Source organism: Nesoenas mayeri (genome assembly GCF_963082525.1).
Source record: "Nesoenas mayeri genome assembly, chromosome: 2".
Taxonomy (NCBI): domain Eukaryota; kingdom Metazoa; phylum Chordata; class Aves; order Columbiformes; family Columbidae; genus Nesoenas; species Nesoenas mayeri.
In genome coordinates this window covers 102,098,466-102,124,209 of record NC_137543.1, presented here as the reverse complement: position 1 = coordinate 102,124,209, position 25,744 = coordinate 102,098,466, and the positions used below count along the sequence as shown (strand labels likewise).

Here is a 25,744-nt window from a genome sequence, read left to right as displayed (position 1 = left end):
AAAATCTTCAAACAAATATCTTTTATTAGTTCCACTTTATTTTTCAGAATTGTAAATAACAGTACAGAATAAGTCTAGTGAGATGACAGCTTTGCAGTATCATGGCAACAAGAGCAGTGCAAGAATAGGTTGCTTATTTTTTAGTTTACAAACAATACTGTAAGAAATAGTGCTTCCCATACATGTGAGATTTAGTGATATCATCTGACACACATCATTTGGGAAACACTTCACTTGGAATGGGTTTGCCATTGAGAACAGCCAGAATGTTTGCTATCGCTTCTTCTGTCATCATACGGATAGCTTGGACTGTCGCAGTTCCAATGTGAGGGGTTATGATGATGTTATTTAATTTTAATAAGGGATGGTCTCTGTAAGAAGCAGACAGAACAGAATGTATTATACAGGGAATTTACTCTGCAGCTACCCCATGCTAGCTGTTAAGAACTGAACCTCAGGAAACAGCAATGGCATGTTGAAATAAAAGGGCCACAAGCACAGAACCAGCAGAAAGCTTGGTTACCCATTTCTTCTTCCTCTCAATTGGTCTTGTTGCCTTGCCTGTCAGTTAGGCTGGCAAAGAACTGACAGGTACGGGACAGACAAATAGTTTGTAATTTATTTATGGTTGTGGGCGACTGCCTGAGGTTTTGCCCTTAAACAGTGAGAGAGACTCCCCATGGAAATCCAGATAATGAGCACACTTATGGATATAGTTTAAAACAGTTCAGATTAATAGAATGGAAAACAGGTTTCTTCACCTTGGCAGAGGCTCAGGGTATGTCACGTCCAGAGCAGCAGCCCTAATAACCTTATTCTGGAGAGCTTCTACCAATGCATCTTGATCAATAATTGCACCTGCATTGAAATAAATCTTGCTGTTGTGATGAGTTAGTGAACGTGTTTTTACCTGGAAGTGGGGAAAGGTCTCAAGGGTCTAGTAAGAAAAATAACAGAATCTTCATCATGTTAGAAAGTTGAATGTCTTTCTAATAACCATTATCCAAACAAAACAGAGATTTTATTTATTAATCTTTAACTAGAGAAGGATTATGGTCCACTGCATACTGCTTTTCTTGGTATGTGACTGGTTTCAGTCTTTTCCTCATTTTGACACTGACTTCAAAGTATCACAGTATCACAGTATGTTTGGGATTGGAAGGGACCTCAAAAGATCATCTAGTCCAATCCCCCTGCTGGAGCAGGAACGCCTAGGTGAGGTCGCACAGGAACATGTCCAGGCGGGTTTTGAATGTCTCCAGAGAAGGAGACTCCACAACCTCCCTGGGCAGCCTGTTCCAGTGCTCTGTCACCCTTACTGAGAAGATTTTTCTCAAATTTAAGTGGAACCTCTTGTGTTCCAGCTTGATCCCATTACCCCTTGTCCTATCATTGTTCACCAACGAGAAGAGCCTGGCTCCATCCTCATGGCACTCACCCTTTATATATTTATAAACATTAATAAGGTCACCCCTCAGTCTCCTCTTCTCCAAACTAAAGAGACGCAGCTCCCTCAGCCTTTCCTCATAAGGGAGGTGCTCCACTCCCTTAATCATCTTTGTTGCCCTACGCTGGACCCTCTCCAGCAGTTCCCTGTCCTTCTTGAACTGAGGGGCCCAGAACTGGACACAATATTCCAGATGTGGTCTCACCAGGGCAGAGTAGAGGGGAAGGAGGACCTCTCTTGATCTACTAATCACCCCCCTTGTAATACACCCCAGGATGCCATTGGCCTTCCTGGTCACAAGGGCACAGTGCTAGCTCATGCTCATCCTGTTGTCCATCAGGACCCCCAAGTCCCTTTCCCCTACACTGCTCTCTAATATGTAATTTCCCAACCTATACTGGAACCTGGGGTTGTTCCTGCCCAGATGCAGGACTCTACACTTTTCCTTGTTAAATTTCATTAGGTTATTCCCCGCCCAACTCTCCAGCCTGTCCAGATCTCGCTGGATGGCAGCACAGCCTTCTGGCGTGTCAGCCACTCCTCCCAGCTTAGTGTCATCAACAAACTTGCTGATAGTACACTCTATTCCCTCGTCTAAATCGTTAATGAATATATTGAATAATACTGGCTCCAGTACAGACCCCTGAGGTACTCCACTAGATACTGGCCTCCAACTAGACTCCGCACCATTGACTACCACTCTCTGGCTTCTCTCCTTAAGCCAGTTTATAACCCACCTCACTACTCTGTTGTCTAGACCACACCTCCTCAACTTAGCAACTAGGATGCTGTGGGAGACTGTGTCAAAGGCTTTACTGAAGTCAAGGCTTCCTGTATTATTATAGAGAAACCATTTAATCTCTTCAAGCTTTCCATTCTTTTATCACTATCTTGTTTACTGAAACTACAATATCTCTCATACACTTATTCAGTGCCAACAGATCTTTAATCCCATGTGAGGTTTCTTTTCTACATAGCTGTTTTGAATTAAACTCATGTTTTTCCTTGTACCCCATTCATCATCAGTGATAATAAAACTTTCAGTTATTTCCACTAAAAAGCCCTATATTTAGCATAAGGCTAAAGAGAAAAGAAAATCTGCTGAGCATCCCTAAATTCCATAAGACCTTTGAAAACATAGCATCTCAGCTATGATAAGTCATTGATTTGTAAACTGCCAGCTAGTTCAAGACCCAAACTGAGATATCATAGACTGAGGTTGGACAGGAGAATGTCAACATAATCAGGCAAAACACAACCTTAACTGTGGAGTCACAAACCTCGGCTGATGTTTATCAGAGTAGCTGTGGGTTTCATCAGCCCCAGCTCCTTTTTCCCAATCAGCTTGTGAGTCTCAGGAGTCAGGTTCACAACCAACATAACAAAGTCTGATTGCTGCAGCAAGTCTTCCATCTTCTCGCAGTAGTGGGCACCAACTGCCTCTTCCTCCTCCTTTCTTCTGAAGGAAAAATGCACACCCCCCCAAAACTGACAGAACTATTTCTAACTGGCTTTAACAAACCCTAGGAGAGATCTGGAACAGCATAGAGACTGAGACATTTGAGGTTAAGGTAAAGACATTGATAGGTACAGATGGTGGCAAGGAGGGGGGAAGGATGTGGGCTAGAGGGAGTAAGAGGTTAGAGGAGTGGTGGGTCACTGAAGGAATGATGCATGTGTGAAAGTGAAAGATCTGGGGGTGTTGGTCGACAGCTGGCTGAATAAGAGCCAACAGGATCCTAGCTGCCATCAGAAACTGTGGCCAGCAGGACTAGAGAAGTGATTGTGCCACTGTACTCCGCACTGGTGAGGCTGCACCTCAAATCTTGTGTTCAGTTTTGGACACCTCAATATAGCAAAGACATTGAGGTGCTGGAGCAAGTTCAGAGAAGGGCAACAAAGCTGGCGAAGGGTCTGGAGCAGAAGGCTTATGAGGAGCAGCTGAGGAAACTGGGGTTGTTTAGTGGGGAGAAAAGGAGGCTCAGGGGAGATCTTAACACTGTCTACAACTACCTGAAAGGAGGTTGTACCATGGAGGGTGTTGTTTTCTTCTCCCTCTGTGATTCTGTGACTCTCCAGCAGCTTTATATCTTTTTTATCCTCTGTCACCCAGACCTGCACACAGTGCTCCAGGTGAGGCCGCTCGAGTGCAGAGCAGAGCAGGACAATCACCTCCCTGCCCAGCTGGCCATGCTGTGGTGGATGCACCCAGGACACAGTTGCCCTCTTGGCTGCCAGGGACACTGTTGGCTCATGTTGACTCTCCTGCATCTGTAAAGCCTCCCCTTGTCTGACGTGAGTTGGGACTTGGGGTGGAAAAGGAATGAAGGGGAAGTGAAGTCTGAAAGACAGGGAGCTATAAAACTGAGAGAAGACTCTTGTCATTGGTGCTGGTGTGAGGAGAGGGGTGACTGGCTGGGTGGGTCAGGGATGCTGCCAGAAGCCTGAAGAAGAGTCTGGCAGGACAGTGGACACAATGAGGGCACAAGGCCTGGTTTCCTTGGACAACATCTTCAGAAAGGTCACACAGCCCTTGTTCCAAACTGCTAGTAGCTAAGCAGGGCAGAGCGAGCACAGGAGATAAGGAGGAACTGCTTCCTGACCAGAGGAGAAGGGACCCAAAGCGAGGAAGTGGTGGCATGCTGGTACTCCTCATGCTGTTTACAACTGTCACAAGTGGCTAGGAAGACCAGGGACAAAGAGCAGAACTGTGGTTTCTGTCACTGCCTCCTGACTAATTACATGCAGAAAACAGACATCTTTACCTTCGGTTCCTGTTATGGTACAGGATCCTCATGTTGAAGGCTTTGGCTCTCTGAGCCACTTTGTACCCAATGTTGCCCATCCCGATGATCCCAAGCGTTGCCTTAGTGACTTCCACTCCCAACCAGTCGACAGCAAAACACTTCGTGTCTGGAGAAACCGCAATCTGGCAGCCTGAATGTAAACGCATGCTGAATGGGTACAAACCGACCATGAACATAGATTTGGGGAAAAGAAGTTTCTCACCATCATAGCGGCAGGCTCTGGAGCACCCCTTACAAAACTTGACTTCACTTATTTTTTTAGCTGGGTTAAATCTCATTAGTTCTCTCCTGGATCACAACCCAAAGCAGCCCCACTGCTTGAGTAGGAGTGAAGGTTGCACATTGCAGCTCAGATAGGGATCTCTAGGAGCTTTTATACAAAGAACCTGAGGTCCAACAAGATGCAATAGTTAGAAAACATCATGGGGAAAGAGGCGTTACTTCATGCTTCAGGATGGAGCAGCAGTAGCAGAAAAATTATGAGTCCCTTAAGACAGAGGCAACTTCTTGTGATAGTCTCTGCTGACACCTTCCTTCCCCTGAAAGGAATTGTGTAGCAAGGGCATTTGGGGAAAGGACCCGCCTTTGAAGACATGAACTAATGTTGGTGGTACAGTTTGGAATAACTTCGTCAAAATGACTATTGCCTATTTCAATATTAATGTTGATGCTCACTGGGAAATACAACCCATTGGTTTAGACAAACTCTTTGCAGAAGCAGGAAAAAAAAGAAGAGTTATACTAATTACTGCTCTAGTGATGGGGACATTGCTATTAATGCTTGTACCTACCTGTAGCTCCTTATACTTGTTCCAAGGGGAAACTGTAAAAGTGGTAACATTTGATTTGGATGCATTTTGTATCCAGCTTTTACAGCTATAAACAACCCACACAGTGAACAGCCAGAGGAGAATTAAGCCCCCAGACCTTATTCCAAACAGGATATCACAAGTGACTTTAAAGTGCATAATTTAGACAAAGGCCTTACTTTTGTCACCATTGCCTTAAAAATAAGCAGGACATAGGAAAGGCAGAGGCGTCTGAAAATGGAGTCCTCAGAAATTCTTTTCCCTGTAAAAGCATCCCAAATATTGATTTGGACAGATCATCCAGATCATCTGTAAAAGTGAGATATGCCAAAGAAGTAGCTAAGATCCAGGAAAATTTAAAGCATTACCTTCTACTAGTCTTCTGGCAGAGGCCAGCATCAGGGCCATTCCTATGTCTGCTGTTGAGTCCGCCACGGCATGTGGGGTGTTGGTCACTTTTACGCCAAAGTTAGAAATCATTTTCAAGTCTAAGTGATCAACTCCAACCCCAGAGTTTCCAATTACCTTTAAATTGGGCAGACTTTCTAGAAGCTCACGGTCAATAGTTGGCCTGCTCTCAAATACGAAAACAGATTGGATTTTTTTTCTCATTTCTTCTTTGTTTTCATGAAATTCCTTTAGGGTGATAACATGAAAGTGTTTCTTCAAAAGTGCTGCAAGGTTTTCTAGCACACCATGAGTTCCTCCTACACCCAGGATCAGAACACCTGGCAACTCTTCTCCTGCCATGACCTGCAACAGAGGAATAGAAGAAATACTCCTTTGTTTCGGACACCCTTAAAGGAGTGATGCTGTGGTGACCATTTAAATTCACACCTGGAACTCATGGAACTCAATACTGCTTTTAGTGATACAGAAAAAAATCAGTCATTTGGTACTAATGTGGCACATTAGGAAACTTCCCAGTATTTTCACTAAGTGCTGATTTAGACTATAACAACACGGAATATGCACTCCCTCAGATCTAAATCCAGGCCTACAAGGTGTTCTTCTCAAATAGGTTTCATTCTAGTCCTGAATCAAGTTTGATTTCATACAAATCTCATAGCTTCTCAAGCTTATTCACAAATTCATTTCTATAGGCAGTGGTATGAAACCGAGGCCACTAGAAAGTTACTTCAAGTTTCTTGCCTATTGATTATGCTTGGTGAAGCTGCAGGTGGTGTAGGGAGGCACTGAGGCTCAAATAGGTCTGACAAACATCTGTCAGGCATGGTTTACGTCTAACAAATTTCCACGATGAAGGGCCATCCTTGGACTGCTGCTACACTGCCTGCCTTCAGTGTTTTAAACATCCAGACTATTTACATAAGGTATCTGCTTCCAGGTACGCATACATAGATAATCATACGTAACATATAGAAATAATGTACGTGTAGTAAGTTCTGGTTCTCACGTTGCAGAGAAAAATTTGAAAATATTACTCAGATTGAGACAAGTGGGCAAATAAAAAGACCTTCTCTCCTCCTCTCCTCTCTGAATTTTCTAGAAAGGAGATATGGCAAAGTGGGGACCTTGGTAACTTTTTGTGAGCTCCACAATTCTGGGACAAAGCTGGTACAAATTCATGCTGCTGTTCCAGGACTGTTCCCCACAGCTGGAGCTCAAGCTTGTGTGGATTTTTTTATGGTATAAAATATGCTTTTCTCCCTGTCTGCTCCAAGTGAACTTTTTAAATGACTGTACAGTGTAAAATAATACATACGCCTTTCACAAAGCAAAAATATTGGCTTGGGATGTCCTATCTCAATGGCCAGCTTGATTCTGAAACCTAATGCTGAAATTTCCTGGTTTTATTGCTGATCACTTCAAGTGAAACGTCTACCCAGCGTGTTCAAGTACCAGCATGTTGATCCCAAGAGATGAGAGGAGCCAGATGGTACTGAAGTGCAACCACTGCCAGGGGCTGGGCAGCACAGCTCTCGCAGGCAGGATTAGTTCTGGGTATAGAGTGCACCAGAAAGAAACACAGAAGGTGGGCATGAAGTTGTGACCCAGCTGGTTCAAATATACTTGTATTTTCACATAAGAGAATCATAGCATGTCCTGAGTTGGAAGGGAACCACAGGGATCATTGAATCCAACTCCTGTCCCTGCATATGACAACCCCACAGTTCACACCATGTGTCTAAGGGCATTGTCCAGTCTCTTCTTGAACACTATCAGGCTTGGGGCCATGACCAACTCCTTCGGGAGCCTGTTCTAGTGCTCCACGACCCTCTGGGTGAAGAACCTTTTCCTAATGTCCAACCTAAACCCCTCCTGGCACATTCTTCTGCCATTCCCTTGGGTTCCGTCATTATCAGGCCTCACCTGAATGTTTGCCTTCGGAGTTCTGGAATACAGACCGCGGAGCGAAGGGTTATCAGGGAGAAACGACCCCTGGAAGTTCGCTCTGCGAACGGGTATCAGGCTCCCGGAGGGCAGGACAGCAGCGGTCGGCTGGGTGTGTTTCCTCCACGCGCTAAATAAGAGAGTGAGCCTGCCACCGAACTCACCTAAGCCGCACTTTTTTTGGATAAACCTGAACATTGCCTGGCAGTGACCAGGCCCCCAACCCCTCCTCCAGCACGCCTGCCCACCGAGGAGAGCTTCGCTCCCTCCTCCGGGCGGAAGCGGTGGCGTGCCCGGCCATGCGGACGTGCTTCGTCACTTCCGCTTCCTCTCGCGCAGGGGCTCTGTTGCGCCGTTTCAACGAGAGAAGGGTGTCCACGGGGTGCGACGGGGACGGGACGGCACGGGACGGGACGGCACGGGACGGGACGGGACGGGACGGGACGGCACGGCACGGCACGGCACGGGACGGGACGGGACGGGACGAGACGGCACGGGACGGGACGGGACGGGACGGGAGGGGCTCGGCCGTGGCGTCCCGCAAGGGCCCGGCGAGTTGCTGCGCCGCAGCCTCGAGCCACCGGGCGGGGGGTGCGGCTGCGGGGGCTGGCGGCGCCTTGCGGAGCCTTGCGGAGCCGGCCGGGCCGTCAGCTCTGGGGGGGGTTGCTGTCGTCCCGCAGGCGCCTCACTAGTCCGCCAGGATGTCGTACATGCTGCCGCATCTGCACAACGGCTGGCAGGTGGACCAGGCCATCCTCTCGGAGGAGGACCGAGTCGTGGTCATCCGCTTCGGGCACGACTGGGACCCGACCTGCATGAAGATGGATGAGGTCTTGTACAGCATCGCCGAGAAGGTAAACGGGGGCTGTGGCGTGAGGCGGTCACTGTCTGCGCTCCGTGTTTCACGTGGCTTATGCGAAGCCTGAGGCAGGTTGTGTAGGAAACAACTACCTTGCAAATATAATAGGCCCAGGAAGGATCTCTCAGCAAAGCATATTTTAATAACGATTTTGCAAGATCGGGTGTTCTACCTAATGATAGGCATACATAATAGGGTAAAAAGTCCCTGCTTATATCCCCCCAAATCCCGACTGCAGTTTCCCTCCCCTGTTCGCCATTGGTTGGTACTTCAGGGTTTACAGACTACCCGACGCCTGCCTCAGTTTACATATTTTATTCTTCTAATTCTAACAATACCCTTCCCCTTATCGATCTATTTAAAATATGGGTTCCTGACTATTTGGCTGCCCTTCCCCCTAGATTAACTTGTAAATACAGGTATCAGTATGCATTCCAGAGTTAGTTTGAAGATACTTTGTTTCACATTAAGGATTCATAGTCTGATGTCTTTCTTCACCTCTCCGCTGAGGTCAGGCACCAGCTCCTTAGTTTTACAAAAACAACATTCCTTCGTTAAATGTTCCTTACAGTTGTGACTGGGTTTCTGGAGAGGTATTCTAGCTTTAGGAGGCAGCAAGAAAGCCATTTGGTTTGCTTTCATAAGTGTTGCCTCAAGTCATCGACTGCCCTGATGCTTGTAGTAGTTAATGGTGTGAAAGGAGTGTTGCAGGTTCTGAAATAAAAATCGGTGCCTGTTAATGATCTGTCATTCAAGCACAAAACAAGTGCTCGGTACTAGGACTGCTGTGGCTTCAGGCAGTGCAGCACTGTCACTTTACCATAAGAATGTATGGTAGCTTCAGACTTCCATTTGATTAACTGGCAAAGTTGCTTTCATTTTGACTCTTAAAATGATGAGATCCTAAAATGTACAGGATACTGTTGATTTATCTGTTAGTGACGTTGTTTGTGGAGACAGATGGCATTCTGTGAAGTTGCATGGGCTGAAATCAATTTTAGGAGACAAACTCTGAAGCTGCTTTCAGATAGAAACTGAATGCTTGCCGACAGCTTGTCACTCACTTAAGAAAAATAATGATAGATATTGAAGAAAAATTAGATTGTTAACATAAATAATCAACTGTCTTGTACCTTTTTGCGTATTTGGTAAAGGTTTTGCATAGGAATAGATGTAGAAAATTGACAGCTCTTCTGTAACTGAGCCCCATAGAAAATGAACAGAAATAAAATCTGAACCAGAAATGGTAACTTGGGTAGGAAAAACTATCTTCATGTAAAATCGTGTGCATACTGCATAACTTGATAGAGAGTTATTTTCATGGTGTACTCCTTTCTCTTTTAATGTTATTTTAAAATAAATGAACTTGGGTCTCAAAAATCTGTACAATGAAAGATCTGTACCTATAGCCAAATGTTAAGACATAATAAAATACAGTAAGATGTTGTGACTTGGTTTAATTTAGTTGTTTTGTGTTTAACATGGTGGGAGTATTTTACGCTCTGATACTGTTAGTATGGACTTTGGCAGGATGCCTGGCAATTCGGCAGACATGTTAGCAGTTAGGGGTGACTGGGGGAAGAAAGAACAATGTAACTTCTCATTTAAAAATCTCCCTCTGCAGAAATGGCAAATTAAAGGGGGAAATCCTTCCTCAACCTCTTGCTTACAAGCCATGTTTGGATCTCTGCTGTTTTAAAGAGTGAGTAGAAGCTCCAATTGTACAGGTGTTTATGCTAGAGAATAATATAGAATGTTAACATGCTGTAATTGTATGCTACAATTGAAGAAAATGTAGCCATATTTTACATTTGTTACCATGGTGCAATATTGTTTTCATCTGCAGTGTATTTTTGGGTAGCAGTAATTTTTATCTGTACTTTATAATAGGAAAACAGAATTTTTTCAGTTTGAATCATTCTGGGTGCAAAGAAACTAGAATACTATAAGAAAATACAAAGCAGATTATTTTCACTGAAAGGTACTCCACTTACAGTTGACTCTGGTTTTTTTCCCAGTGTTACATGCAAAAGAAGCAAGGTTTCACTGAGTTTCAAAACAAATGAGAATTATTCATATGTCAGGTTTTCAACCAAACATCTAAGAACTGAGTTTCAAAAAATTCCTCTGGAACACCTGCAGCTGCTGCTTTAAAAATACAGTTTGAGGATCTATCTATCTATCTATTTATTTATTTTGAAAGGAGGGTCACGATTATAAAAACCCAACCCCTGAAATACAGGGTTGGTAAATTACTCTCTAATAGCCCTTTTAAAAATAAATATTTTAAACCCCTGATTTATCTAGGACTGCGTACTGTAAATTGGGTAACCTCTTGTGAAACTAAGTCACTTTAACCTGTAGGTCGTTTAGGGAGGATTGTTCAAATGTTTTGAATTTATTTAACTGTAATCAGAAGTGTTAATAGCTGTGGCTTTTGCTAAACGTTAGTTGTGCCTCTGCCTTTCTGTTAAGGTTACATGAAAAGTGACAGAGGAAAAGAAGGTGAGGGCAAGGAGAGAGGTATAAAAAAAATACTGATATTGTAGTTACTGGTGTTTTTAATTAAAGTTAAGTGAAGCTAATGCAGTAACTCATCTTTAGCTTTCAAAATTATTAGCTGTAAGCATTGCTCTCAGCATATGTCTTTCTCTTTTTCCCTAGAAATTTATCACCTAAACTTACAGCATAATTAGCAAGAAAAAGTTTATATAAATACTGACAGTACAGACTTTGAAGTTTATACCTACTGTGTTTGCAGCCTCTGTCAGTTCAGTAATACAAGTCTGCTACCTGCCTTCAACTTGAATGATCTGTTGCAAAAGGTAGTCTCAGTTCATGTATTTTTTTTTCTTGTGATTTCCTTGTCCATAAAGACATCTAAACATAAAAAACATTGTCTAGAAGCTGGTTAGAAAGATGAGAAGATGGAATCTTAGATCTTGTCTCAGATTTCCTTAGGTATTTGCTGCATGCACTTTGGGCCATAAGGTATGGCTGTGAGATTTGCTTCCTAAAGGGAGCTGGAATCAACAACAACCAACCAAAAAAAAACCCCAAACAAACAAGAGTATTACTGACCCCTAACAGGAGTTTGAAGAAACTTCATGATTGTTGCCATTCTTCCTAGTCATTGACCATATTACTGTGGCAATCCCATTTGTAGGAATGCGTTATTTTTTTTTAATGACTTTGTTAATGAAGAAAGTCGGGAGAGTGAACTTGAGATGACAAATGAGATTTATTTCATCTGGCATATGACTTTTCCTACATCTGTTTCCTATTTACCCGCTAAGTGTGTGGTCTTGATCAAGATAGGATACAGAATCTGTATCTGATGTTAAGGGTCCTGTAGATTCCTCTGCTTTATAGTTTTGAGATGTACTCTTTAAAGTTTTAATAGTTGTCCATCCAAGTAGATACAGTTCTGTGAAGTATTAAAATAGCCTGTAACTGTAGCTAGGCAATAATGTACTTTTTGGTTTTATTGAGTAATACAGACTAATCTGTAAACCTACAGTAATTAAGAAGAAAAATAACCTAAATAGAAGCCCATCCCATGAACGTAAGATTGATATATTTTTGAATCCATGCTGCTGGTTGACTTTTAGTTTCCTATTCTGTTCTGTCCCCATGGACAGCAGCTGCAATGGCCTGGTAAGAAAGTTTTGAATTGGAAGATGGACAAAGGAAGTCAGCGTGCCAGAAATAAATACATTCAGAAGTTAATAGGTTTTGTTTTTCTACTGAAAATGTTTTTATCTTTAGGTATTGAACAAATGTGGAGCTGTGTAAAAGGAGGTCTAACACTAGGGGGTTTCTTTTTTCAGAAAGCACCTGACTTACTGCAACAAATTTACGTTAGTTTATGTTGTCAGGCTAAGTACTTTCAGAGTAAACTTGTGTTGTTCTGTGTTCAACTTCTACAATACCACAAGGCTTTTTGCTTATTGTCTCAACTGCAAAATTTTGGTTTATGTTAGCAACCTCAGTGTAGTCTCAATTGTTACAACTGCAGCTGCTTTTATTTAGTGTGGTCTGCTTGCTCAGAGTTGTATTTAATTCTTGTTCTGAGGTCTCCGTACTCTATCCCCAGTTATAACTCAAAAGTCAGAAAGAAACCTTCTTAGCAACCACTACCTTGAAATGATAGCAGAGTGTGTTCTGTATAGGGACGTAGTTTTTGAGCTGACAACTCTGGGGTATGGATTTGTGTCTCAATGGATGGGGAGAGCTTAAGCTTTGGTTTGTCTCTGCAGACTTACTAGCTTAAGTATAGATCAGCTCCTGCATCCATACCAGCCCGGATCCAGAAATACTTCAATTGCTTTTGCTTCCAATGAAACTTGAGCTAAAGCCTTTTGAATTAGAGCCAGCTCTATGTGAGGCCAACTCAGAGGCTGCTCTGTACTGCTGTGAAGCTGGCTGTATCTTGGTGCCATTATTGTGTCTGGGTCAGTAGATGCTTCTTCAGGCTGTAAAACTGGTCCATATTGTGCAGAGGAGAGGCATCTGAGTAGTTCTGCAGGGCTTGTCTTGTGTTGAAATAAAATGCATCTTAGTGACAAGGCTGCCTGGTGTGGCATGGCTACTAAACAGGAGATATTATGGCCACAGCAGTGCTTCTGCATCCCCCTTTCTGTATTTGCCTCTTACCTGTGTTTTTATCTAGTTATTATTGGGCCTGAATCCCCCCCTCCTGCTGCTCCGTGTAGTGGAGTGTTAACACAGCAACGCCCACGTCACGGACAGCCTTGGCAGCCAGCGCCCAAACTCAATAGAACATGTCCTTATTCAGTGCACTTGCAGGCTCAGTGGTTTTGAAGTGCTAATCTTGTCCAATTTGAAATAAAGAAAGCAAGGGGGGAAGAATAGAGCCACTTTTAGAGTTCTGAATTCGAATTTGAGAGTCTGTGTCTAGCTTTGAGGTCTCCTTTAGACTTCATACAAGCTTTTGAGTGCGTGACTGTCATCAGTTTCACTTCTGTAAAAGTAGGTAGAAGGAAGATTCAGTTAATGTCTGAGATACTTCGATTACAGTGATAACTTGCATGTATGCTGTGCAAAGGTGATTGTTTAAGACTTGAATAGTTTGGTTCTCTTTTCTAAAATCTTAAGCTGTTGATATTCACTGTTAGTGACGAGCATTTTCTGCTTCTGCAACAGCTGAACTAAATTAAATATATATGATGTAAGACTAAAAGTTTTGGTTGTTTTTTTTTTTTTTTTTTTTTTTTAATGATGCTAAAAATGGCAGCAGGATGGAAGAAGGAATGATAGGAGAAAATAAAAATGGCTCATCAGATTTGGAGGGGTGGGGGTTGTTGTTGTTTTGTTTGTTTTAAAAAAACAACTGTCTTGCCTCCTGAGGCTAGTCGTGGAGTAACTTCAGTCATTTCTCAGCTGATTCTGAACATCCCATTAAGTTTCTTAGACATCTTTCATATAAAATTGAAAAGGGCATGAATGACAACTTCTGAGGGTGCTAAGAGTTTGATACAATATTATGAATAACTTTCCTTTTCAAGGCTTTACCTCTTACCTCTTTTGGAAGATGGCTTAAATGGAATGTTTTCATTAGATTATTGATAGAATCTAGGATTCTAGCTGGCTCCAAAAAAGCATAGTAAAAACTATTTTAATGCTGTGTCATTCCAGAAGAGACTTTTATTTTCTTTGCTAGTGATACTTACTTACATGTTTGAAGTGTGATTATTTTTTATAATCTAGAAACTTGTCTTGAAGTAGAAGTCCGTCAAAATTTATTTACTGTGTGCTTCTGTGTTTTTGTTTTTTTTTTTTTTTTAAACATCTACATACTTCCTGAATTAAAGTGCCTGCTAAAATGTTAAGTACAGGGTACAGCATATATAGTATTTTTCTGGTACAGTCTAATCCTGTTTTGTGGACTAAAATAAAATGTCTTTCATGAAGCAGAAATTGTAATCATCATTGCTTTTACACACATTTGATAGAAAAACTTAAGAAGTGGCAAGTATGGTGACAAACAGTAAGTTTGTCATAAATCTTCAAGCACTTACATTAACCTCAGACTAGTAATTTTGCTTAGTCACATGGGAAGGACTAAAATTATATTTGCATGTAAGGAAGGATGGGCAGGGCAAGGTTGTGTGTTCATGGTATAATGCGTGAGTATTTTATTACCCTATAGTTAAAGGTTTACATAATTTAGATGCCTACTGACTTGTTTTAATGTGTGTGTTAATGTCTACTGTACATGTGTGAGCTAAGTTTACAAACTAAAGCTTCTCTAATTCCACTTAAGTCCAAATATGCTACAACAAGGAAACAAAAATGTGACATGGTTTTCTTCCAGGAATTAAGACATTAACTGTGTCATTAAAGGGGAAGGATTCTTCTGCATTTAACTCAGTAATTATGCAAAATGAGAGCCTGTTTTACCAGAATTGCACAGAGAATAGCTTCTCATCAAAGTCATCTTTTCATTATTAATTAATTTTTTAAGCTCCTGATTAGCTTATACCTCTCAAAAAAAGCTCTCAGTTTTTATTATTAAATTAGCAGTTTTACTTTAATTTAATGAGCCTTGTTAAAGAAATTATGTGGTTTAGAGGGGAAAAATGCTTGGAGGCAGGCACCAGGGCATTTTAGATCATTAGCTTTCTGAAGTCTAAAAGCAGCCGATGACAGGCAAAGAAGTTACTCTGCTTGTTTAGAGCTGTGCATGTCACTCTGAGGTCTCAGTTGTATGTAAAGGACATTTGCTTCTCTGGATGTTGATTTAGCACAGGGTCTTTTCAGTTCATACTGGATGTCAAATCAGCATCTTGGCTATATTGAAAAAATATTTTCCATGTTAATTGGTCATTGTGGTTAGAAAGAATAGCAAGATAGTTTACTGTGATTTTATAAATTATTATTTTGGAAAGTAAATGTTGCAATAACGAAAGCTTATATCTTTTAATCAGTAATACAAGTAATCAAAGGCTTGGTAATATATATTGCGTTTATATTTCCTGTTTTCTTCTGTTTAGGTAAAAAACTTTGCTGTTATTTATCTCGTGGATATCACTGAAGTACCAGACTTCAACAAGATGTATGAGTTGTACGATCCCTGTACCGTGATGTTTTTCTTCAGGTATGTGATGATCCTGGAATGTAACTCAGTTAAATTTTTTGTATGTCAAACACAGTGTCTCAGTAGATAATTTCTAAATGCATGTTAGCATACTGATGCTTATATTTTCATCTTTCTCCAAAAGAGTAAACTGATCAAATAGGAAATAGCTTGTTTTCCATTTAGACTAGTAACAATGTTTTGATAATAGAGTACACATTAGTGATAGTGAATCCATTATTTTTAGCTTTAAATATGAAACTCTTTGTATAGAATACTGCAGTAATATGGCATCCAGGCTTGTCAAACTTGCTTTAAAGATATACCCAAAGTATTAAGGTGTTTTGGAGCTAAGGCGTCTACATTGATGAGATAAAATGCACTACTGACAAGCATGGAACTCTCTAGTGTTAGACAGTAGTGGGAAAGAAATACAAACTATGAGGAATATGTTGAAGATAATTGCACTGAGTAGCAATCTTGTGGGCATGTTTGCAGTCTTTATTCTAGCTTTAGAAAAAGACAGTAAAATGTTGGCTTGAGTGACAGGAGTGGATACTCTTTCTTTGAGGCTTATTTTGCAAGACTGATTATAAGAACTTCTTTTGAATCCTACGAAGAATTGTGAGGGATATGAAATTTCTTTGTGAATTATAATACCATTTTAACTTGTTTCTTTTTTTTTCCTCTCCCTTTAAAGGAACAAACACATCATGATTGATCTAGGTACAGGTAATAACAACAAGATCAACTGGGCAATGGAAGATAAGCAAGAGATGATTGACATTATAGAAACTGTTTATAGAGGAGCCCGCAAAGGTCGAGGTTTGGTGGTATCACCAAAAGATTATTCCACTAAGTACAGATACTGATACTTCTTGGGGGCTACCTTTTTTTTTTTTTAACCCTACATCCACTTAAATTTATTTTTGTGTGTATATATATTAAAGAAAAAAGGTAACAATTCCTTCAACTTTGAGCGTATTTTGAATTATTTAAATGTTTTGAATGATATTCGGAAAAGTAGAAAACACAAAGCCTAGAACTGTCTGCAGTAAGACTGTAGTTGAATTTTGGATTTTTTTTTTTAAATTTTTTTGTAGACTTTACTCTGTGTTGTCCTTTTGTTATTACGTATTTTTGTACACAAAAAGGCTGTTTGCAGAAAAACATTTCAACTGTTTGCTTTTGTTACACAAATATCTGGGAAAACTATGCTATAGCTTTTTAAAAGAATAAAGTGATTTCCACTTTTCACCTTAATTTTCTTTAGCTAATTAAATTGAGAATGGAAACAAATGCAAATTGCAAAGTCAGTGTTGAAGACGAAGGCTTATCACTTCTGTCAGAATCTCCTTGCAGAGTATCTTGGTCTTATGTATCCACTAAAAATAGGAACAAAACACAAAGGTGCACTTATTAAAGTTTAGCAAAATTCAGGGAATAAATATTTAGCAGAAGTCAGAGAAAGTTGGAACCTCCTCCCTACTTAATTAACTTGTGGTAATGGACTTCTTTGTCATGGTAATTAAGCATACAGTAGCCAATTTGCTTAGTAGTTCTGCAGTGGCGAAGAGTAATTGCAGTTCTGTAGCTGGCTGCATACTCATCAGTTGAAGAGAAGATGAGCTGTGCTTTCTCTCATTTGACCTCCAGTTTGTCAAAGTCTATATTAAAATGCACATAAATTCATCAGACTTGGATTGGATTCCACTGTGGCATGGCTTTTGAAGTTTCCATTTACATTTCTGACAACTTTTGTTTTGTGGTAATATAGCCAGTGTTGTGTGGGTGGGTTTTTTTATTTTGAGGTTGATTGTTTTGTTTGTTGTGGGTTTTTTGTTTGTTTGTCTCTTTGTTGGGGGGGAGGGAAGAAGTTTGGTTGGTAGGTTTTGGATTTTTTTTTTTTATTCATTGGTATTTTTTATCTGATACATGTGTATTTAAAGGATTGAGAAAAAAACAAGCCAGACTATACAGAGAGGTCCAGTTTGTCACAAGACGAATTAGAATATGCTTTTTTAACCATCAGGTATGTTTTAGATTATTTAGAATGAGTCAAGAAAGTAAAACATAGCATCTCAATTTCTGCTTAAATTTAATCTAGCTTGCAGTGATTATTAATTATGGAATCCTCTATGCTGGAAGGGACCACCAACCTCCTAGTCAAAGTAGGTTCCCCTTGATCAGGTTGCCTGGGACTGTGTCCAGTGTTGAGCATCTCTAAGGATGGAGATTCCTCAGCCTTTCTGGAAAGCCTGTTCTTTTACTTGAGCACCTTTAGAGTGCATCCATAATAGCTGGAACTTACTCTGTTCCAGATTGTGTCTATTAATGCTCTCCTGTAAAATGAAACTGTTCCCCATACCCTACCATGGGGTAGTTGTTGCCAGAAAGAAGCTATAGTCTTAAGGCTGGACTAACAATTCTTTGAAACCCTCTTACACTTTGTTCTCCACCATATCTTGGTGGGTCTCTGTTTTAACTCCATCATAACAATGTATTTCTTCAACTGGGGAGCCCTCAAGTTGACACTATTCTAGGGATGCTCTCATCACAGTTGAACAGAGGCAAATCTACACGTGCTCACACTGAGGAGTGTGTGGCTGCAGCATGCACTGCCAGAGCACTCTCCAGCTTGTGCCCCAGGCTCCGCTCCTTTCCTGCAAAGCCACATGCCAGCCAGCCAGCCCCTCGCAGCTGTCCTGCAGCATAAGTTTACCCTGTAACATAATGTGCATTTTGTAATGTAAAACATTTAAAGCTGCATCAAAATGGCACATGCAAATGGAAAAGTTTTGTTATAGAAGGATCTTGTTATTCTGAGAACATTTACGTTAAAAAGGCAACAAAGAAATATGATGAAAACTTTAATATTTAAATAGATTAAATACATTTTCATACATGGAAAAAGTTTGTGACATTGACTACATAGGTTATAGTTTTCTGTCCAAAATAGTGGTTTTGCCTCCCGCTGAAACAGTTCTTTCCTAAATACAGGAAAGACAGTGTCTCATTTAGGTGAATAAACCCAGCTTTATACTTTTCTTCCTAGGGCAATAGTTTAAAAAAAAAAAAAATTCCACTGTAACCAAGCATGTTTGTTTTCGCTGACACATTTTGTGACTAGGGACACTGATTTTAAACTCCCAGATTCAGTGTGGTGCTGTTCTGCCTTTATCTTTCATGGTCACGTCCTCATTTCAGTGCTGCAAAGAAACAGTGAATAAGTAGGTCAGTGGTTTAATTATTCATGAATGTGATTCAGCATAAAAACAGGAAGATGTCTCTACAATTAAATACATCTTCTACCTTTCTATATTTCTTAAAATTATTTCATAGCTTGTAATGAAAAAGGCATCAGAAAGAATAGATGCCTAAATTATCAGTATCTTTACAGACATTCCTGTCTTTCACTGGGTAAGCAGTCTCTAAAGGACAAAAATAATTGCTGCGTCTCAGTTTGAATCGGGAAAGTGTACAACAACAGGCAGAAAACGTCACTCCCACCCACAGAACACAGAAGGAACGCTGTCTCATGAATATTGAAAACAGCAGTCCATTGGGAGCAGGGGAGCATTTGCAACAGATAGCAATATAAAATCCAGCACATGAACTATAGCATGATTTTATATTACACAGTGTTTGCCAGTGCTAGGTTAATGCTTGGACTCAGTGCATTATCTTAAAGGTGTTTTCCAGGCAAAATGATTCTATAATATTGAGGTTATCCTTGATCCTTCTATTCCTGGTCTTACTGCTGCAAGAACAAACAACTGCTCTGTGAGGGGTGACGGTATTTACAAGGTGTGCTCTGAGCTATGTTGGGCAGCTGAAAGCAGGTTTAGAAAGAGACGTACATAAATTTCTACCAGCAAGAATCATCAGTCAGCTAGGTTAGCATACTCGAGGGACAGGAATGGTGGGCAGGAGTGCTTTAAGCCACATACATTTTAATACAAATGCACAGCCTCAGTTTACATATTTGGGATTAGTTTGCACTACCCCTTGGATGTGGCACTAAGCTGGGACAGATGCAGCAAGCTACAGTTGGTGTTCTTTTGAAAAAGTGGTAGCATTCTTTGGCTTCTGTCAAAAAGAAATACAGGTAATTTAAAATACTTTAAAATATTTCAAAATATTTCATTATACTTTAAAATCCAAGTAAATGCAGGTAGGATAAATATGTAAACAATATTTTCATGCTAGATACTGCCCATAGTTCAAGTGGAAGCACATAAAATACAGTAAAAATTAAGTTTCTTTACTCTCAGCTCTTCATCGGTGTTTTCTATTCCAGCCTCTGTCATCAGGTCAGCAACATGCTTCTCGAGATCATCAATGCGCTCACCCATTTCTTCCAGTAAAAAGTTAAAGATAACTTATTTATAAATAAATAATTCTATAATTCTGTATATTTTTCTTCTGTGAGAAAAAATAAGAAGCTTTATTCCAGATGTCTCAGCTGCTTACGTATTCAACACTAACACAAGATGAAACATGCACAAGATCTATTATTACAAGACAATCCCACTTTCTTTCGCAACAGAGAAGCATTCAAGTTCTAAATGTTTTCAGATGCCTTCCTGTATGCCTGCGAGTGAAATGAAGTATTTTCTGTGTGAGAGATTGCTTGCTTTCCAAGGAACTCCTAGGTGATACCATCCAGTCAACACATACAACCAGAATATGGGTGTTGCTAAAATATTCTTCTCTTACACTAAAGCAGCTGCTTCCTGAAAGGTTGAGTTACAGAAAAAAACAGATAATGTAATAAATTCGCAGTTTCAGAGAGCAAAGATTCTGTAAGTACTTCTAATGAGAAAGCTTGGAGCTCCTTTAGGTCTTAATTTCTCTTTTTGAGGGTGCACCTTCCCATGCTCAGGAGGCTAACAGTTGTTTTTAGACAACACATAGCAATACCCTGATTTAAGTGGCATTTTTGAAGATGAGTCCTTTTTAAATGTGCCTTTGGGATCTTTACACGTAATTTGCTGCTTATTTTACTTGAGTTCAAGAATTGCTGCATAGAGACTAGCTCACTGGGAGTTGATCCTTTCAGCAAAACATTTTTTAGAATTTCCTTCTTGGGAAAAATAAACGGACCGGGGCGGGGGGGGAAGTGGGACAATTCAGCTGGCTCTACATCATAGGTGTTTAGCAACGGCAATCATTATTGCTTAATTTGATGATTACGAGAAAGCGCAGCCCGATTTTCAAATGCAAAGTGCCTCTTTACATGGCTGGGTACCGCGGCGGGGGCCGGCGGCCGCACGAAACCTCCCGCGGAGCCAGTAACCGAGGTTCAAAAGAGGATATTTCTCAGCGATATCTTTTCAGTCAGAGCTTGAAAATTCTCCTGCAGCTGGTGCAGCAGATTTTCCGCCTGGGGGAAAGAGAGAGAAAGCAGGAGCCTCGGGCGGCGGCGCACGGAGAGCAGCTACAGCCCAGCGAGCCAGGCCGGGGCGCCGGGACCGCGCCTCTCCGCCCCGCTCCGCTCGGCAGTGCGGGGCATCCCGCCGCAAGGCTGCCCAAAAACCCGCCCCCGCTCCCCGCCGCCGGAGCCCGACCCGTGCTCACCAGCTGCGAGAGGTCCCTGGCGCCCGGCGGGTCGGCGGCCGCCATGGCCTCAGCTCCGCGCCGCGACCCACCGCCCGCCTCCCTGGCCTCGGCACCGCGGGGCGGGGCGGGCCGGGCCGGGCCGGGCAGGTGAGCGCCCCGCCCGCTGCTCCGCCGCGCCGCAGGCCGGGCGGCTGGGGCGCTCGCCGGGGCCGAGCTCTGAAGGGAGCGGGTGGATCGTCGGATACCATCTGGCGGTGGTATTCCTTTATTTTCCAAATAAATCGTAATTCTGCGGAGCTATAGCTAACTAAGGGTGTTGAGGTTTGAGCTTCAGAGGTCTTACAGAATCACAGAATGTTAGGAAGGGACCTTGAAATATCATCTAGTCCAACCCCCCGCACTGGAGCAGGAACACCTAGATGAGATTGCACAGGAAGGCATTCAGACAGGTTTCGAATGTCTCCAGAGAAGGAGACTCCACAGCCTCCCTGGGCAGCCTGTTCCAGTGTTCTGTCACCCTCACTGAGAAGCAGTTTCTTCTCAAATTTAAATGGAAACCTCTGTGTTCCAGTTTATACCCATTGCTTATGATTGCATAGACGTGACAAAGGATGAAAAATGTTTCTTTGTCTACCAACAAGGCCGAAGTTTTGCAGGTTTGGTTTTTGTTGGTTGGTTTTTAAGGTTTGTTTCCTTTTCCCCATGTCATTAGTTTTGTAATGCAGAGTGGTAAAAACACTGTCTTTTTTGAAGTTCCTTGCACCAGAATAGCATAGAATCATAGAATCATTTAGGTTGGAAGAGACCCTCAAGATCATTGAATCCAACCATTAACCTAATTCTAACACTAAACCATGTCCCTAAGAACATAATCTACACGTCTTTTAACCACCTTCAGAGATGGTGACTCCACCATTTCCCTGGGCAGCCTGTTCCAATGCTTCACAACCTTTTTCATTAAGAAATTTTTCCCGATATCCAATCTAAATCTCCCACGGTTCAAATTGAGGCCATTTCCTCTTGTCCTATCACTTGCTCTTTGGGAGAAGAGACCAACACCCTCCATGTCACAACCTCCTTTCAGGTAGTTGTAGACAGCGATCAGGTCTCCCCTCAGCCTCCTTTTCTCCAGGCTAAACAGCCCCAGTTCCTTCAGCTGCTCTTCATCAGATTTGTGCTCCAGACCCTTCACCAGCTTTGTTGTCTAAATAGACAAGACCAAAAACATCATCACGAATTGGGTGGTGCCTCTTACAGTTGTGCCAGCATGTTGGTCACCCTTGCAGTTTTCAACTTTGTAGCATAAAAAGCTCCTGATGCATCTGTCGCAGAGGTGTTGTCTTGTGTACACATAGGTCCTGGCTGCTGTAATTGTTGCCTGATGTAAATGAAGAGGTTTTCAATTTACTTCACCTATATGGTTAGGAGAACATCACTGTTGGGCGAATGCTTTCCTTAGTCTATTATTTTATAGATATGCCGAACACATAACATTGCCTTCATCTGTAACAAGTTTCTGTCTTGCCTTAGGACTGACCTCAAATGCTGGAAAGATTACCTCTTGTAAGCCTAGCACTCAGAATCTTTCTTAATAAACACAATTGTTTTTGACCTTCCCAACCTGATTTAGGAAGGCATGTTATGTGGTGAGATTCTAGCATCAAAGCAAACCTCTGCATTGCTGCTTGCTTCCCATAATCATGGCTTCTCCTCTGTATGTGCTTATCTTCGTGCTCTTGCGGATTCTCCTGCTTGCCTTTCTCATTGCAGAAAGAAAAATCAAGCAAATTTTGCAGAGCTTGAGTGCTCTAACAGTGTTACTGCTCTAGAAAGCTTCCAGATTTAAACAATAATATGTACATAGAATCTGTACATAGCCACTAGATGCAACCACATATTTTTTTTTCATTCTGTAGCATAAGTAGTAAGAAACACTTGTTGCATCTTACCTGTTTATTTGTTGCTAATAAATCTCCCTTCCCTTACAGCTAGATAGTAGAGCTCTACTGTTTTTGCATTTTTACTCCTGATAAGAGCCATTAGTGTTCCTAGTTTTCCCTCCTGCTAGAGCAGATGCATTAAGCTTCCCTCTTAGGCAGCAATATTTTCCTCTGGAGCCCATTGAAGTGGCTGTCTGCTTGTGTCCAGATGTCTTGAATAAAGCCAGACTCCTATTTGCAGTTAAGAGCTTGCAGGGGTAAAGAAACAGCTGAGCAGTAGAGGAGCACGCATTATACAGCCACCGAGTTTGCAGGAATTGCACTAAATCTTTGTAGCACTGCATTTTAGCAATGGCTTGGTTAGAGTTCAACTGAAAACAAGCATGACTCAGTAAAGGCTTTTTGTAAATAGCTCCTCTTGTTTGCAAGGCAGGTCAGTAGGGTCAGGACAAAAACATGTGGTATCCAGTCAGCACAGCAATGGAGGAAAGGCAATTAAAGTGTGAAGGAGACTAAAGAATAAAGAAAATATTTCACCATGTGATTCCCCCTCCAAAGGTCTCATTCTTTTACCGTGTGACCTCCACAGCTAATTTGAACAGCCCTCCTTGTTTAAATCTGTTACAGTTTAATGTAAGGTGGCAATAAACCGTGGCAGACGCTCTCTGTTATCCCCTTTACCTCCCACTACCCCTTCCTTTTCTTGAGCTGAATTAGGCCAATACTCCACAGCTGGGTTTATGGAGTAAAAATTGCAGTGTTTGTAAAACAAAAAATGGTTGTGTAAAAGTTCCAAAGTCCAGAAAACCTAAGAATAGAAGAGACAAACAGCAAGACCAAAATTACTTCGCTTAACAGTGAATTTATTTAAAATGGAACTGGCACTCTTGGCTTTGCCCTGCCGTTTGCTATTCTCGCCCTCCTCAGAGGGCTCAGTTTGCCTGCTGAGCTGTTACATACATTTCCAGGGCCTAAAATCTGTGAATGTAAGATGAGTCATATTTTAAAAGCAGTAATCCATGTTAGGTGTGCACCCATGGGCTAAGGGAAGCTCAGCAAAATTTTTTTGTTTGGTTGGTTTTCTTTTTGTTTCAAAGGCAGAGGTTTAGCTGAGAACCAGTAAACAACCAGTGCTACTGGTGCTCATAAGAGTATTTACTGTGATAAGCAAAGAATACTTCATTTACTACAAGGGTACCAAGAAGTTAATGTTGGCAGTGAATACAAAAACAGGTCTTGAGGGGATTAGAGAGAGGAACAAAATAGAAGATTTGACATTATAAATCAATTTTCCATGACAAAACGTGCTCTATGCTACTTTCTTTCAGTGAAAAACTTAGACTTAGTCACTTTCAATTTAAATATATCCTCTTGGTATGAAGCACATGAAGTAAAAATAAAAAATAAGGTGACCTAGAGACTGAGGAGCCATCTGCTTCCATCCAATTTCAGAATTGCCAGCCTGTGCTGTGAACTCTTCACATGCTGCTTTTACGCTCAACTAGTATCAAAAGCGTCTTTCCCTTGCTCTTTCCTAGGGAAATTCCAGTCCCTCCAATGCTGTAAGGAGAAGTCAGGGTAGCAGGATAGGAAACAAAAGTATGTTTAAGCATTCATAGTCCTAAGCTCCAAGTTGAATGCCACCACTATAAGATGCCATGCTGTAAAAACCTTCAGTGTGGAGCAATAACAGAATTGTTTTGTAGAAATGCATTACACTTGTTGTTTGGATGTTACATAAAGTCCCTTCCGCCTCTGCTGACAAATGGGATTTTGTATGCCAGGGGTCAGGAATCCTCTGGTCATGCACACTAAGCGTGTCTGGCTCAGGGGCACTTTGGAATGGAGGTGAGGATGGAGAGAGAGTGTCTCAAAAGCCTAATATTAGATGTGTAGTAAAAAATAAAACAGCAAATTTAGTCCTGGAAGGAGACAAGAAGGCAAGTGTTCCTGGGCCACCATGGCAGCTTGTCTGGCTGTAGATCAGGAGGCAGGATACAAATAATACTGCAAATTTTGGGGTGTTTTGTTTTTTGCTGGCACAGGCATGATCAGTTGTAAAAGTTTTCTCTGAAGAGGAGAAGGCTAGGTACAGGCTTGTTCTTGCACCACAGTCATGGTATTTCTGCTACTAAATTGTAGGGTTGGGTCTTTGAGTCATGCTATGCTCGGTGTTTCCCTCCTTCTTGGGAAGCTTCTCTTGTGTTGCCTTGCAATTGTTGTTCAGAGGGACACAACGTGCAGAAAAAGCATCTGGCTTTGCTAGGTCATCAGCTTTTGTATGCTGAAATCCTGAATGGTGCTGATGTTTCTTGCAAGCAAACTATTAGCATTCACCTGTTTCTCTTGACTCAGCATAGTGTAGTTTGGTGAAAGCTTGTTCCACTGGAATACTTGCCGGTGAAGACATTGCTTTTCTTTCATCTGGTAACACCAGTAGAAGTAACAAGTGGCTGTTATTTGAAAGCAGGGAAAGATGTGGTGAGTGAAATGCAAATGCTTCAGGCATGGGGAAAAGGCATTCAGGTCAATGGTGTCTGGCAGCTGTAGCTTCTTTGAAAGACATGTCATTTGAGGTGAATATTAAAAGCCTGGGTGTTTGTGCACGGTTCAGGTTTCAGGCTCTATGTCTTTGAAGAGAAAAGGGTAATTCCAGCAGTCAGGAAACTTGATCCCTGATGGAGGTACTCTGCCTGCAGTGAAAGTGTTGCTTTTGGGGATGGCTGCTCAGAAATCCACTTTGTTGTGAAACTTGTTCAATCAGCCCCTTCCTGCAAGTTTCTGCAGAAAGAAAACTGAGAGGGTTAATGATATTCTTTATCGGAAGTTCCTTGTGTGTGCCATGGGCACCACGTATCGCTAAGTA

The 25,744-nt window shown here is 41.7% G+C and overlaps 3 protein-coding genes across 6 annotated transcripts; 1 reads left to right on the top strand and 2 right to left on the bottom strand.

Annotated features, from left to right (window-relative positions):
• Positions 1 to 80: 80 nt before the first annotated feature.
• Positions 81 to 7,582, bottom strand: LOC308038096 (putative 2-ketogluconate reductase). Its single transcript, XM_080340372.1, has 6 exons — positions 7,398 to 7,582; positions 5,432 to 5,816; positions 4,213 to 4,384; positions 2,728 to 2,906; positions 762 to 858; positions 81 to 371 (listed from the first exon to the last, which is right to left on the bottom strand). The coding sequence occupies exons 2-6, from the start codon at positions 5,811 to 5,813 to the stop codon at positions 215 to 217; spliced, it is 987 nt and encodes a 328-aa protein (XP_080196498.1). The 5' UTR covers positions 5,814 to 5,816; positions 7,398 to 7,582; the 3' UTR covers positions 81 to 214.
• A 171-nt stretch (positions 7,583 to 7,753) lies between these two features.
• TXNL4A (thioredoxin like 4A) lies at positions 7,754 to 16,349 on the top strand. Of its 4 annotated transcripts, none has more exons than XM_080339379.1 (4): positions 7,754 to 7,874; positions 8,099 to 8,272; positions 15,294 to 15,397; positions 16,077 to 16,349. In XM_080339379.1, exons 2-4 carry the CDS (start codon positions 8,120 to 8,122, stop codon positions 16,246 to 16,248), a joined length of 429 nt encoding a protein of 142 aa, XP_080195505.1. In that variant the 5' UTR covers positions 7,754 to 7,874; positions 8,099 to 8,119; the 3' UTR covers positions 16,249 to 16,349. The 4 variants fall into 4 exon arrangements, with proteins under 4 accessions (XP_080195505.1, XP_080195507.1, XP_080195506.1 ...); XM_080339381.1 differs by having other exon boundaries at positions 7,770 to 7,800; XM_080339380.1 differs by having other exon boundaries at positions 7,792 to 7,879.
• Positions 16,350 to 19,599: 3,250 nt separating this feature from the next.
• HSBP1L1 (heat shock factor binding protein 1 like 1) lies at positions 19,600 to 21,001 on the bottom strand (the record flags this gene model as incomplete). Its single annotated transcript, XM_080364171.1, has 3 exons — positions 19,600 to 19,739; positions 20,696 to 20,762; positions 20,957 to 21,001. The coding sequence occupies 3 exons, from the start codon at positions 20,999 to 21,001 to the stop codon at positions 19,600 to 19,602; spliced, it is 252 nt and encodes an 83-aa protein (XP_080220297.1).
• Between the last annotated feature and the right edge of the window lie 4,743 nt (positions 21,002 to 25,744).

Bases quoted from the DNA above. Each gene is read 5' to 3' on its own strand.
- LOC308038096 (XM_080340372.1), bottom strand. From the start codon at position 5,813: ATGGCAGGAGAAGAGTTGCCAGGTGTTCTGATCCTGGGTGTAGGAGGA. The intron at 2,907-4,212 runs GTAAAGATGTCT...TTTTTCCTTCAG, and splicing joins TACCATAACAGGAACCGAAG to AAGAAAGGAGGAGGAAGAGG. The intron at 859-2,727 runs GTTTGTGACTCC...ATTTCAATGCAG, and splicing joins TCTGATAAACATCAGCCGAG to GTGCAATTATTGATCAAGAT.
- TXNL4A (XM_080339379.1), top strand. From the start codon at position 8,120: ATGTCGTACATGCTGCCGCATCTGCACAACGGCTGGCAGGTGGACCAG. The intron at 8,273-15,293 runs GTAAACGGGGGC...TCTTCTGTTTAG, and splicing joins TGTACAGCATCGCCGAGAAG to GTAAAAAACTTTGCTGTTAT. The intron at 15,398-16,076 runs GTATGTGATGAT...CTCCCTTTAAAG, and splicing joins ACCGTGATGTTTTTCTTCAG to GAACAAACACATCATGATTG.